Raw genomic sequence first — 15000 nt, forward strand, 5'->3', positions numbered from 1 at the left:
AACGAAAACAAGTACGATCACTGATGTTTCGTTTGATTGATTTTATTAAGAACTGTAAGGTAGCGATATGACATAATTGTTAGCACGTCGGATAAAATGCTTTGCGATATTACTTCATACTCTTTGCGTTTTGTGTTCAAATTCCGTCAAGGCCGAATTTATCTTTCGTCCTTTGGGAGACGATGAAAGGTAGTAGCTGAGGACTGGAGTCGATGTAATCGACTTCTTCACTTCCCTCAAAATTGCTGGCCTTGTGCCAAAATTAGAGAGATTTTAGAGAAAGGTGTTTCAGCGTAACCCTATATATTTTTCTTCCAGAAGCATTACCAGAGATAACCACAACCCTTCTAACAGAAGAAATAACTACTGTTAATACTGACTCTACACCCCAAACGGAAAATTTTAGCACAAATTCGGAAACATCTGTTACCGAAGAAAGTGTAAGCAAAATCACCACACCAGAGACATTAGTTACCGAGACAAGTGTAACATCTCCCGAAAGAGGACTAATATCTACCGAGGGAACGACAGAGAGACCAACGAATGAAGGAGATCTAAGCGAGACCACCGAACCAGAGACTACAGCATTACTAACTACTGGAGGTAGTATTGCTACAACCAATTCTGAAAGTGGGATGTTTACATCAACAGGTAAACAAGAAAACAAAAAAAAAAATCATTTTCTCGTCACGTGATGAAGTAGGTAAATAAGTATATGTTTATTTTTGTACAAGTTTAACAGCGCGATAAAATAGTGGAATATAAATAATATCGGTACACGGAGAAAATTCATAATAATAATAATAATAATAATAATAATAATAATAATAATAATAATAATAATAATAATAATAAAGACAGTTAATAAAGAATAGGTGATGAGGCGCGTTATAAGAGAAAAGGACGAGAACGAAATAGAAAGAAAGCACATTAGACAGATCGAAGAGAAACCTCTGCATGGCCAATTTTGAAGACGTATTCTTTTATTTTACTTGTTTCAGTCATTTGACTGCAGCCATGCTGGAGCACCACTTTTAGTTAAACAAATCGACTCCAGTATTTATTCTTTGTAAGCCTAGTACTTATTCGATCGGTCTCTTTCGCTGAACCTCTAGGTTACAGAGACGTAAACACGCAAACATCGGTTGTCAAGCGATGGTGGGGGGACAAACACAGACACACAAATATATACATATATGTGTGTGTGTGTGTGTATATATATATATATATATATATATATATATATATATATAATTATATACGACGGGCTTCTTTCATTTTCCATCTACCGAATCCACTCACAAGGCTTCGTTCGGCATGAGGCTATAGTGGGAGACACTTGCCCAAGGTGCCACGCAGTAGGACTGAACCTAGAACCATGTGGTTACGAAGCAAAATTCTTACCGCATAGCCAATCCTGGGCTTGGTTAAAAAAAGGGCAATTAAAAAAAACTGAGAGTCTAATTGTAGCAGCCCAAGATCAAACGATAAAAACAAACAACTTGAGCAAAAATGTATATGGAGAGAATGTGTCAGAAAAATGTAGACCCTGTAAGAAATGAAGGCATGACCAGGTTGTAAAAGTTATACTTTGGAAACTGTGCCAGAAATGGGAATTTGAAGCTGGAAACACATAGTATGATAATCGAGAATACTGGAATTGGAGAAGTGTAAAATGTTGTGGAACTTTCCTATTCAAACGGACAAGAAGTTAGAAAATAAAACAGATATAACGATTGTAGATAAGGAAAAGCGAAGTTGCTTACTTATCGACGCATCATGCCCGTTTGATTGCAGGATCATTAAGAAAGAGGAAGAAAAACAAAACAAAAAATACAATCACTTAAAGTTTGAAATAGAGCATGCGAACAGTAAAGGTCGTGCCTATAATCATTGGTGCGTTGGAAACAGTTAGCTAAGATATAGACAAATGGCTGAAGGAGATTAAAATAGAATGCCCGGTAGAGCTCATAGAGAAAGTTTGTCTCTTAGGGACAGCAAGGATTATCGGGAGGGTTCTAAGCACTTGAAAGACTGCTGAAAACTTGTGGATATCTAAGGTTACAGGTAGTAACCCGCTACCCACATAACTTCTACCAGGAATAAGACCGAACCGGAGCCAAACCAAAATAATAATAATAATAATAATAATAATAATAATAATAATAATAATAATAATAATAATAATAATAACAATAACAACAACAACAACAACAACAACAACAACAACAACAATAATAATAATAATAATAATAATAATAATAAAATAGTCAAAATAATAAAATAATAAAAAATAATAATAAAATAGTCAAAATTGATAGAAAAATCCGCAAGCTACTGACTTGTAATAAGATGCACCATCCAAAGGCAGACGTGGATCGTCTGTACCTTCCCAGAGCTCAGGGAGGTCGAGGCTTGATCCAGCTTGAACTTACGTACAAAACCACCACAATCGGACTGGCCAAATACCTTGAAACAACCAACGATTGGATGCTGAAACTTGTTGAAAAACATGAAAGACCGAAAAAACTTCACTCTACTCTGAAAGAGAGCAAAAAATTCGCTACCGAACTCTTAGATACCCACCAGCTTGATCAGGTTGAAGGAAATGCGCCAACTGTTGCTGCAAAGAAAATAAAATTAATTGCAAAGACAAAAGGACATGAAAAATTAGCTAGCAGATGGGAACAGAAACCTCTGCATGGCAAGTATGTGGCTCGTAGCAAACAAGCTGATGTCGACCAGAAACGCACGCGTCAGTGGTTACGAAGTTCAGGGCTAAAAGCAGAGAGTGAAGGTTTCATATTGGCTGCTCAAGACCAAAGCTTATTAACCCGGAACTACCAAGCCAATGTGATAAAAAAATGGAGCTGACCCAAAATGCCGATTTTGTAACGATGCAATTGAAACTATAGACCACCTAATCTCAGGGTGTAGAGTGTTAGCACCTGTAGAATATAAAGCATGATATGACAGAGTTGGCCAGTATTTACACTGGACAATATGTCAGCATTATAAAATCAAAACCGCTGACAAATGGTATAAACACCATCCTGAAGCTGTGACTGAAGGAGAAAATGTATCGATTCTCTGGGACTTCCCCGTACATACCGACAAAACTATAAAAGCTAATAAACCGGATATCATCATAAAAGATCAGGCAAAGAAGACGTGTTTATTAATTGACATGAGTATTCCCTCTGATCATAATATAGCGGCGAAAGAATTTGACAAGATCAGTAAATATAAAGACTTGCTAATAGAAATTGAAAAGATGTGGCACCTCAAGGCGACTACCATACCAGTTATTGTAGGATCTCTAGGAATGATAAAAAAAGGTACTGAAACCTATTTGAAAATGATACCAGGCTTACCATCCCTACAGGAAGTGCAAAAAATCGTGCTAACTGGAACGACTCATGTACTGAGAAGAGCATTATCGCTGTGAAAACAACATCCATTCATGATTTTTTAATTTTTTTTTAATACATGTTTTACCTGTGAATTTGCGTGTGTAAACTGGGATTGCATACAACGAGTTTCTCTGCCCTACGTGTACGGAAAACACTCGGCGAGAAATGGAAGAACATTTGAAGAAAGAAGGAAAAAAACAACATAATAATAATAATAATAATAATAATAATAATAATAATAATAATAATAATAATAATAATACTGCACCACCCAAAATCTGACATATAAAGGCTATATACACAACGTATCCCAAAGTAACCACCATAGGACTACGGAAATACCTGCTTCAGAAGCAAGGAAAACTAATACAAATGGCCACAAGGCACGAACAGAACAAAAAACTGTTTTCAGTCTTTAAGGAAGCTGACAAATACAAAAAAAAAGTATTAATACTTAATAACTATGAAGAAAAAAAAGATGCAAAAAAGCTGTAAAAGAACTGAAATCCAAACAAAAACTGGAATACCAACGGGCCGTGATTAAACGATGGCAAGAAAAACCCCTTCATGGCAAATATTGGGTTGAGCTAAACCGAAAAGAAATAGACAAAGCAAAATCCCAACAATGGCTGAGAAGCTCAGGACTCAAAGCAGAGACTGAAGGATAATTGCAGCACAAGATCAAAGCCTTCTCACCAGAAATCACCAAAAACATGCAATGAAAAGAAATACAAGTAACTGCAGAATATGTGGAGACGGAGAAGAAACAATAAATCATATTGTCTCTGGCTACTCAGTCCTGGCTAAGAAGGAATATATTCACAGACATGACAGATTTGGGACATGTATACACTGGAAGCTATACCAACACTATGGAATAACAATAAAAAAAAGGTGGTATAGGTACACGCCTGAAAAGGCTACAGAAAATGAGAAAGCAACCATACTCTGGGATATGGGATATGCCAATACACACAGATAGAGAAATTAAGGCCAATAGGCCAGATATAGTTGTCAGAGATCACAAAGAAAAAAATGCTTTCTAATCGATGTCTCAATACCAACAGATGACAATGTTTCTCTAAAAGAAACGGATAAACTTTCAAAATACAACGATCTGAAAATCGACGTAACTCGAAACAATTTCTATTATAGTGGGCGCATTAGGTATGATAAAAAAGACATTCAGACAAATACATAACAAAAACACCAGGACTTACAAGTATATATAGTATACAGAAAATAGCACTCCTACTGTTCCTGTTATTGTAGGTGTTCTAGGTATGATAAAAAAGGGATGTCAGAAACATCTAGATAAGATTCCAAGAGAACCATGTTTCAGAGAACTCCAAAAGATTGCACTGACCGGTACTACCCACATCCTTAGAAAAACCTTATCCATTTAAATGTCTGTGTTGTATTACATGAAGCTATTTCCGTATTTCCCCTCCCCAAACTTTCAGACATAATGTAACATCTCTTATCTTTCACTCGCTCCAGGACGCAAGCTGTGTCTCGCTAAGTGTTTGTAACAAACATGCAAAAATGCTTTGTTTATAATGATCAAATTGCTCGTGCAGCACATTAGCTCACTCTTTCCATCGAATCAACTTTGAACAGGTGCACAGTGTTCCATGCATCAGGTGTCTAAGTTATCTCAGAGCAACGCGAGATAAAGTGTATTGCTCAAGAACACAACGCACCAATAATAACACCAGAGGAGCTTATGACCTTGAGATATCTGTTGATGATACGGAAAGGTTTCGAACATTGTAATGGCTTCAGAAGAGCATGCAATACCTCTTAATAATTTTCTGCATGGGGCAAAGCATCTCTAATGTTTATTTCACCGATCGCTATAACGTTGTACAAAAATATACATTCACTGTTTACTGTGATATATATATATATATATATATATATATATATATATATATATATATATATATATATATGCATATATACATATTTAGCATTATCATGTAAAGTGTAAAGACAAATAAGTATTATTGAGTATTATCATGCACGCATATATGTATGTATGCATGTATGTATGTATGTATGTATGTATGTATGCGTGTGTATGTGCGCGCGCGAGTATGTGTGTATGTATGTATGTATGTATGTATGTATGTATGTAGTATGCATGTATGTATATATGTATGTACGCATGCACATATGTATATTCTTTTCTGTTTTTAATTATTTGAATTTTTCTTTTAAGGTAGGAGCTGGTTTGTAACTATATAAATAATAAAAACAAATTCACATTTTAAATTTGAAAAAAGTCTTACATGTATTTACTGTTCCAGGTACAAATTGTATTTGTAATAAGGGAATCAGCAAGTTGATTTCTTTTCATTTTTCTTTACGTATGTCGTTATCCACTTTATTTCAAGATTTCTTGCCAATAGAGAAAGAACCGGTTTCTAACCTAAATCCAATGTTCCTTCATTGGAATTTCAATATCAACAACAGGGTATTTTTGTTTGTTTGTATATATGTATGTATGTATGTATGTATGTATGTATGTATGTATGTATGCATGCATGTATGTATGTATGTATGTATGTATGTGTTATGTATAACAAGATCTACTGTCAGCTGTCGGCCTGAAGTTTTAGAAAGTAGATGCAGTCATTGATGTTGTAATGAACAGGGCTGCTCTCTCAAGTTTTGAGAACAATGATGTCTTCCTTCCTGTATTGGTGTTTACTAGAATTAAAAGCTACTATAACTACCTCATGTTATTTGTCATGTCGCCATCGATAGCACCCACTAGCTAAGACTCTTGAGAAGCTGTAGAGATTCTGAAAATGTCGAACGGTCTTCTTTCAGTACAGAAGACACTGGAGAACACTCCACTCCAGCTCCAAGTGTGAAAGTTTGAAAGGATATGGATGATATAAAAGAAAGCTTCGTCTGATTAGGACTTCTTCAAAAGATATAGGGATAGAGTATGGCTGGGATAAATATTTTTATATGGTTGCGAAATGATGGAGAACTACAATCCTATCATTGCTATCAGTGACCTGACTATTTCCGCAATATCTGAAGAGGAATGCTATAAGCATATAGGAATAGATGGAAATATTTCCTATTAAGAAACTTCTAAGAAGGAACAAGTAACGAGAAGCAATAAACCGATAGTTTACAATGTGTTTGCTGTACCAGTGCTCGTACCTACATTTGGGTGATTTGATTAGATGCTTGATGGAATCCTGATATTGATGTCAAAACCTGAAAATTGTTAATATATTTCAGGAATTGCTAGATTAGCAACAGTAATTAAATGTCAAATGAGATGATGCGATATTCACAGGCTGTTAAGATCGATGTTAAATCTCTGCCATCTGTACTTAAAAGGAAAACAAAACGACAGAGGCTAAAATCGATCCAAACAACTTTTGAATGTTGCATCATCTTCCTTCGATTACATTTAACCACCAAAAGTCGATGTCCTGCCATGGACCAAGCCTGCATACGTGAGACCGATAACTTGAGAATCGAAAAATTCCTCGAAAATATTCAGACTGATGACCCAGGAAATACGCCCAAAGAAGTTATACAACTCCACTGTAATAGATCATTAGAATAGAAGCTGTATACTGTTCACTGTAGTTGAACGCTTTCTAAGAAGAGCTGAAACTAGGCACTAAGCCATTAAACTCATTCCTCGTTGCTAAGAAGATATTTAGTTTCATTAAATAACAACTAGATGCTAAATCTTTAAAGATCCTTGAGGCTAACAATATATTTATTTTTGTCGTTTTTTTTTTTCGAAAGAAAATAGCTTGCAAAATATCAGCAACTAATTTCTCATGGGTTTAGAATTATTACATTCAAACAAAATACTTTCACATTAAAAGCATCATTCGAAAGGCATGAGAACATTTTTATGAAGAAAAGCAGGGAAGAATAGTGGAACACATTATTTTTGGTAGATATTTCAAGAATGGTGGAGAAGCAAGAAGAAAACTGACTTCTTGATCATTCGTAGACTGAGGCTTGGTTTTGAATACTGAACCAGACGATCGCAAAGCGAAATTGCTTGCCACGTGACTATAGTTACGCCAATGCATTACAGGTTAGCTACACAATAAAATGGCCAAACAGAATATACATCCCTGTTTAACATAGCTGTCTGACTACCTTGGAGTGTCTTTTGTGAAGTCGCTGGATAAAAATGTAATCCCTCAGTTACACCTGCTCAGCATAGTGTCAGTTCGTCCAAGACCTTGTGAGAGGAAACCTCTTCACAGAAACCGTGTGAGCACCTGTAGAAAGGACTGTTTCTATCCAGGAGAGGTAGGCTCAATCTATCGTCTGGTTTAATAGTGCCATCTAGTTTTGGGGTGTCTTTAGCAGTGTCCACTCAGGGCTAAAGGCAAGTTTTTTCCGTTCGGGCCTCCACTTCTGAGACTGTAAAGTGAAGCCTGTGTGCTCTCTTTCCTTCTCTGACCAACCTACAAAACATTCTGGGAATACATTCTGGCATGGTCTCAAAATTTGTTTCGGAACGCTCGCCATTCACATATTTGCCCAAATTATTAAATCCAGTGATCGTACAATTACTTATTCTTATTGTTACTCTTTCTATTAGAGAATCTTTTTAGCATTCTCTTGTCAGGCTGATTGTTGTATCTCTAATAACTTGATTTGTTATAAAAGTTTAAAGTTGAGTTTAAGATTAATAATCTAAATACTTAAACACTCGATAACTTAAGTCTTTCAAAATCTTCAAATACACATTTAAGTCTCACTGTGTTTCTATATTGCAGTCTCGCTATTCACTGAAACCGAGCCTATTCCTCCAGCAAACACAACACTGTGTCCGTGTGAGTGTGAAAACGAACGACACAACCTAACCCAAAAGGAACTCGATAAAAAGCTACTTGAGATTGTTTCGGAGTTAGCATTTCTGCGAAATTCAACTTCTAAATACATCCGTTCTAAAGTCAGTATGCCCGACGCACGATTATCTTCGAAATGTATCGGCGCTATCGCTGTCCTTTTCATTGTCGTACCATTTACAATGATAATTTCTATAGACGCCCTATATCTTTTCAAATGGTTCTACGGCGTAATTATGAGTTAGAACTATTTCAGCTCTATGTATCTGCAAATTGAATAAAAATATATACTGTTGATAAATCTATAAATGTAAATCAATTTTATTTCTTTCACAACATACTTTCTAGGAATAGTATGTGTGTGTGTGTGTGTGTGTGTGTGTGTACACATGTTCATCCGTCGTAACGGCGATGACCATCTAGTCATCATGGGCAAAGGCTAAATAGTGGCTTGTGCGGTGATTTTGTTAAAAGTGAAGAAGATTTATGCGCCTCAGTCTCATTCTCTCGTCTCTGACCAGCTTCATTCCAGTGACAATACCAGATCAAACACTGCAGATGGAGACGGATGCAGTAGATGACCAAAATGTCGTGCTTGCCTTATCTTACTCTTTGCACTCTTGCATTGCTGCAGCCGTCTTCTCTCCATTGAACCATGAAGATGTCTTCTGCAGAGTCCGCCTGATCCACCTTCATATGCATCGGTAGGCAAGCGCTATCTCACCAAGAATTACATATCCGTTTGGCTATCCTCACCTGGTGTAGCCCGCTGGCTGAAGAAGTTTAGCGGTGTATGGCTACTGTTGTATACTATCTTTAGATATCAATTGTTGATCTGTAGATCGAGATTTATTTGCGTATGTTCATTACATTTATACACATACGCATGTGCACATGCACGCACATACAGACACATTCTGTAGGAATGTCACGGATGTGGTCCTCATGCATCCACTTGTGTGTTTGTATGTGTGGATGTGTGTGTGTGTGTGTGTGTGTGTGTGTGTGTGTGTGTGTGTGTGTGTGTGTGTGTGTGTGTGTGTGAGTGTGCATTGTTGTAGCTTTCGAATGCCACACCACCGGCTAAGCGGGCAGGCTAATATTCCTTTTGAACGGAAGGTCAGTTCATCTCAGCGTTACTCATTTACAACTAAGTGGACTGGAGAAACATGAAATATGTTTACTTCATGAAATATGTTTACTTTATGAAATACGTTTACTTCATGGCACCACCACAATCGTTCGTGCATTTCTACTGCTTTTAGTGGGGGTTTTTTTCTTGTTTTTCAGCTACTATTTTCGGAAAGACTTTTTTGCCCCCCCCACCCAATTTCTTCATTTTCACTTTTTTCCGAAACTGTAACCCCAAAATCCCAACCCTAACCCTAAAACCCCAACACTAATCCTAACCCTAACCCCTTAACCCTAACCCTAACCCTAACCCAAACCCTAAAACACTAACCCTAACCCTAAAACCCTAACTCTAACCCTAAAATCCTAACCCTAACTCTAAAACCCTAACCCTAAAACCCTAAAGCTGAAATCAGTACAAACGCACGAACGATGTCATAAATAACAATGACAAACGAAATATCCACCACCGATAATTGTTGTTGACAAACAACAGCAGTAATTTTATTCAGCTGAATACACGTCATTGATTGGTTGAAAGTACCGAAATATGACTACTTTAACACGAAATAACTTTGAAAATATAAACTTTTCTCAACAACACTAAGAGTAAAAGATGTTTTATATGATACATTCTACCAGTGTCTGAAGTTTGAAAGTGTTTAATTACAAAAAATTAATTTCTCGATCTACCGTTCAAAGGGAAAAGATCCCAATGTTTTTTCCTTCCTGGAAATACAGCCCTCGTTTGTTTTATATATATATATATATATATTACTATCAATTATTCATACTACAGGCATTATATGCGCAACTAATATTTTCATGTACACAAGTACGTTTATCAGGCGCTGATTGAACTATCCAACCAAGAGAGTTACGTGTAAATAGCGGACAGGTGTGAAGCGATACGAAAACAAAAGTACCTAATGGAAGATTCCACCAAAACGGGTGAATGAATAATAAAAAAAAATTCCTTTTAAATATATAAATAAACACTATATATAAAAAGATTAAAGGTTATGCATATCAAAAGATATATTAAAATATTATTTTAAAAAGCTATAAATGAGCGGATGAACATGAAAATTACGAAGAAAATACGAAATATAAATATAAATATATATATATATAAATATATATAAAGAAAAACTGAAATTATATTGTATATACGAAGACTCAAGACCATACGAACTCATGCATACACAAAACCACACACTTTATATACACTATACAAGTTATATTAAGTATATATTAAAATGAATTTACAAAATCGAGTAAATATAAGTGGAAAACTTGAAGGTCGATAATATTATACAAAAAGAAAATGACAGGATGGAGAAATTGTAAATGTTGATATAACTCAACGCCATTATATTTGTATCCTAAGCGTTGTGAAAATGTGAGAATGTAAAATAAGATTTGAAAAAAAAAAACCTAGAAAATATTTCAGAGTTATACTGAGAAAATAATATTTAGAAAACGTTGTTCAGTCCGGTATCAGAAGAATCTTCCAATTTTTAAGAATATATTTAGACATATGTTTACACCCACTGAATATCTCTGATCTTGAGTTCAATACTGAGTTCAGAATTTTTGATTTGAATAAAATTTGCGCCCTTTCAGCCAAGCAAAGCCTACATTTGTTGGATTATTCATGTGTGGTTTAGCATTTCTATTATTTTTCATTTAATAATATAAAGAATATTGTTCGTTTTCAGTGTCCAAATGTGGCTCGCCAATTTTTTTGCATTACTCTTCTCATTATGGCGGAAGGATGTCATATGATTGGTATACCGTCTTTTGAAATTCCCGTCGCATAGTCCAATGTGGGTTTTCCTATCAGTTAAATCGTTGTTAATAATGTTTGCCGAGACCTCTGCTCCGTATGCGATGGACTTAGTTGAACACTGTTGGTCTAGCGGACAGGATTCTGCATTACGACAATTACAGCCTGGGTTCGCCTCTTGCTGGCTCCTGCGGTTGATAATACTTTTCATGTTTGGACAGCAGCTGCACGATAATTTAACAGTATTTCTGTTAAATATCTTCCTGTTTCTATCTCCTACAGGAAAGTGCTTATCTAATATAGTGTCAGGAATATTTTACCAATATTCGACATCAATCTTGCAATGTTGCATCAGAAGTGTAGGTCATTTTCCAGTTCTTTTAAATACAAACTCTGGGATACGATTGATTTTGGCATCATTGCTAACCTGGGTGAACACTGTGATATGTTCTCTAGACGAATGGTGGTTTTCTTTGATGAACATACCTTCTGAATGTTAAAGTAGCTTATCTGCTACTTTCATTCCGGTCCAAGGTCATTTGATCTCCATTGATAATAGGAGGATCTACGCCAAATTTGTCAAGGAAATAACAACGCACACTCCATATGTTCTGCAAATAATCCTGAGTGTACTCAACACATTGCTCTTTGGAGATTCAAATGCGTTTGTTTGGAAATTTCAGTGATACCCTATACTCCTTTTGCCAACCTTTCATCCAGCTTTTTCAAAAACGAAGCTTTTCCTCAGTAGGTGTGTCTGGGTGTTGGCAAATCCATTGCTCATAAAATTTCTCAGCCTCTGATAGGAAAAGAGCTTGTGATAATCTCGCATGCAGCGATGTTCTAATATCCACAAACCATTCAAACAAGGCGTCTCTCACGCCAGGTGCTTTTGTTTTACAACCTCCTCCAGCGACTCTGAAACGTTTCTTTGGATTGTTTTCAGCACTGTCAAGTTCACCTTTCAGATATTTTTCATAGCAGCATTTAGCTACTTTAACAGCAGAATCAAATAGTCGATCAGAGATTTTGCCGTCGGCCAAATTTGAGTAAAACAACGAACTGCTTTGGCGAGATATCCCTGTTTTGGGGTATCTGGGACATGGCGTTTCCTTTTAGTATCCCAATGAGTTTCCCTTTCGTTCGCTCTAATTCAGAATCATACTCCTTTTTGCATTTGCTCGCCACGATAGCAGGTGCTTGCATTTCTTCCATAGAATAATGTCCATACCATACGTCGCACCAAAAGTACTCTTTTCTCTGCCATGATGTTATGAAAGAAAGTTCAAAGAGAAATTACTTGAGTCGTGTTGATGTTGTTAAATCCTTATTCCGTAAAAAGCTTGTCCTATGAGGATAAACAATTCCTCATTGGAGTTCTTAGTTTGCGTGGAATTTGTGTTGGCAATTGATAGAGAAATCGTACAGAAACTGAAAATGAAGATTTGTTGATTACAGTGTGGAATAGCAGTAAACTCACGCGTATGTTACAGAGTGGGGCAGTTGTCAAGCCTCAAGATATACTGGTTGTAAAGTATATTTTCTGACAGCAATTTCCTTGTTTTCTATGTGTCCTGAAGTAGATGTGATGTGTCCCGAAATGATTAATCTTCTTAAGGTTGAAGGTAATCAATGCCCTAAAATGTTGAAGGCTCACCCGCATGAACGTTGCCTACGTACACTGTGGATAAATATTTTTCTTCCATGCGTTATGAAAACAAACACAACAAACCAGGTTTTCTTCCCGTTCCTGTCATGTTTTTTTTTTTTTGTCATGCTGTTTCACAATTTGCGTCAGTCAAAATAATAATGAATTCTCCAGAGTTTGTTGTTTTGAACTAGTAAAGGGAGTCATTTTAAACGACTTTCCTCTTCCCTTTAAATTGCTGGCCTTGTGCTTAAGCATCGGGCAACGTGCCTTGCAGCATAGAGTTATGGCCCATTATGTTCAGATTTCAATCCCGCTGAGGCTAGCTTTACCTTTCATCCCTATGGGGTCAATAAAATAAAGCACCAGTAATGGACTGGACCGCTTTAATCCCTTTATCTCTCCCCATAAATTGTTGGCCTTGTGTCTAAATGAGAAATCATTATTTAAAATTGTCTAGGTTGTCACCCTTGATTTTTTTAAAAACCAGAATAAGTTATTTAGTTTATATTTCCGATTTATTTTATAACAAATGGTATTACTTATAAAGTAAAATAAAATTATTATTAGATTCTCCAGCTGTTGTATCAATATGAATAGCTTATACAATAAAATTTCACCGGAGATAGATAAGCAGAATTTAATAAGAGCGGAATAAAAGCGAGGGAGGGGTGGAAACAATTTGAAAAGTTAATAAGCGGGTGGGAAGAATAAAAGCGGATGTAGTGGGAAAAATCTGAAAACTTAGAAAAATTAATAATAAAAGGTGGAGGTGGGGACGATTATTCAAAACCCTAGAGTAGATCGATAGATATGGCACAGACATTTTGTTCCGAGAAGATGCAGGGGAGATAAGCATAGTTAAACTTACTGGTGCTAGATTCAGACGCGAAATTTCTCAAGTTTTTTGCAAATACAAACTTAGTTATTACCTTGGAGAGATTAAGGGAGGAAAAAAAAAGTTTAAAATGCAAATTATAGTTTAATAAATGTTGTTAAACAATTGTGATCGAAACAATGCTTGTGTAATTCTAGATATGTAGATTCATGAGTAACATGGTAATTTTTTGTAGTATGCACTTAAAAACGTTGGAGAAGCTTTCTCGCTAAAAAAAAATAATAAATAATATTTTCACAAGAAAAGGTGTGTGACTTAAAGGAGATTTAGCTGTTGTTTCTAGCACATCCTACGATCATCTTTGTCACTGTTACATGTATTGATGCTTTTCAATATTTTTCTTCCCATATGACATTTATGCTATTAAAAGAAAAAAAAATTGAAAATTTCTGACTTTTTCACACCCATTGTTTCTATTTATAATTTGAAAATATTGGAGAGCCTGAGAAGATCAGTGCTGGAATTTATCCACAGTGATTTTTAAAAAGTATCTAAAAGATAACTTAAAAGATATATAGCATACTTTTCTGTCAGTAAATATGTGTTTTCATACACACACAGAGCCTCGCTTGACTAGGGGGTGGGGTAAATGATTTTTTTTTTCTTAGATCCCAGCAATGTACCACGTATGTGTTACTTCCACATCGCCATGTGGAACGTGACCTGTCAGCCTGTGCCTGACGGTCACAATCGTGGCCCGTCGCGCTTTATGTATTAATGAGTGTAAGAATATGGGTTCCAGTTGCAACAACTGTAAAATTTGCAGCACTTGCCGATCATATATGTAAGGAACGACCGTGCGAACTCAAAAAGGAGAAATGGTGACGAATGGAAAAACAGAGGACTCCTTTTATTTAAACGTGTCACACGGTCGAACACAAAATAATATATATCAATGATGATATACAAAATAATGTTATACTACGATAACATAGATGACCAGTAATGAAAGACCACAACCGTATGAGATGAATAACAGAAATATTTATTGTAGCGTTAAAGATGTATGTATGTGTGTGAGTGTTTGAATGCGACATATAAGAACATAATCAAAGACAGTCCGTCGTACAAAGAAAAGTATGTATGTGAGTGATACATGTATGTGTATGTGAGATATTACAGCAGATAGAAAGAGAGTCAGTAACCGTGAGCATTTATACCAGTTCTTAGAGTACCGTTAGTATGAGTCTGTATGTGAAGGGAGTTGAGGCTGTGTGTGGCAGATTTGATCACTAGTTGTGATGTGGTGGCTTCCATGCCGGGCCGTG

General features: G+C 36.0%; 1 protein-coding gene across 2 annotated transcripts in view; it reads left to right on the forward strand.

Moving 5' to 3' along the window:
* LOC106884342 (uncharacterized) overlaps positions 1-8575 on the forward strand; it is a 126749-nt gene extending 118174 nt beyond the window's left edge. For both annotated transcript variants that reach the window (XM_052972813.2, XM_089362653.1), the window contains exons 17-18: positions 319-651; positions 8195-8575. In XM_052972813.2, coding sequence (XP_052828773.2) covers positions 319-651; positions 8195-8511 — 650 coding nt within the window. In that variant the 3' untranslated portion in view covers positions 8512-8575. The remainder of the gene's footprint in view (positions 1-318; positions 652-8194) is intronic.
* Positions 8576-15000: the final 6425 nt, after the last annotated feature.

This window comes from Octopus bimaculoides, chromosome 14, assembly GCF_046866305.1.
Source record: "Octopus bimaculoides isolate indiv1 chromosome 14, ASM4686630v1, whole genome shotgun sequence".
In the NCBI taxonomy this organism is placed as follows: Eukaryota; Metazoa; Mollusca; class Cephalopoda; order Octopoda; family Octopodidae; genus Octopus; species Octopus bimaculoides.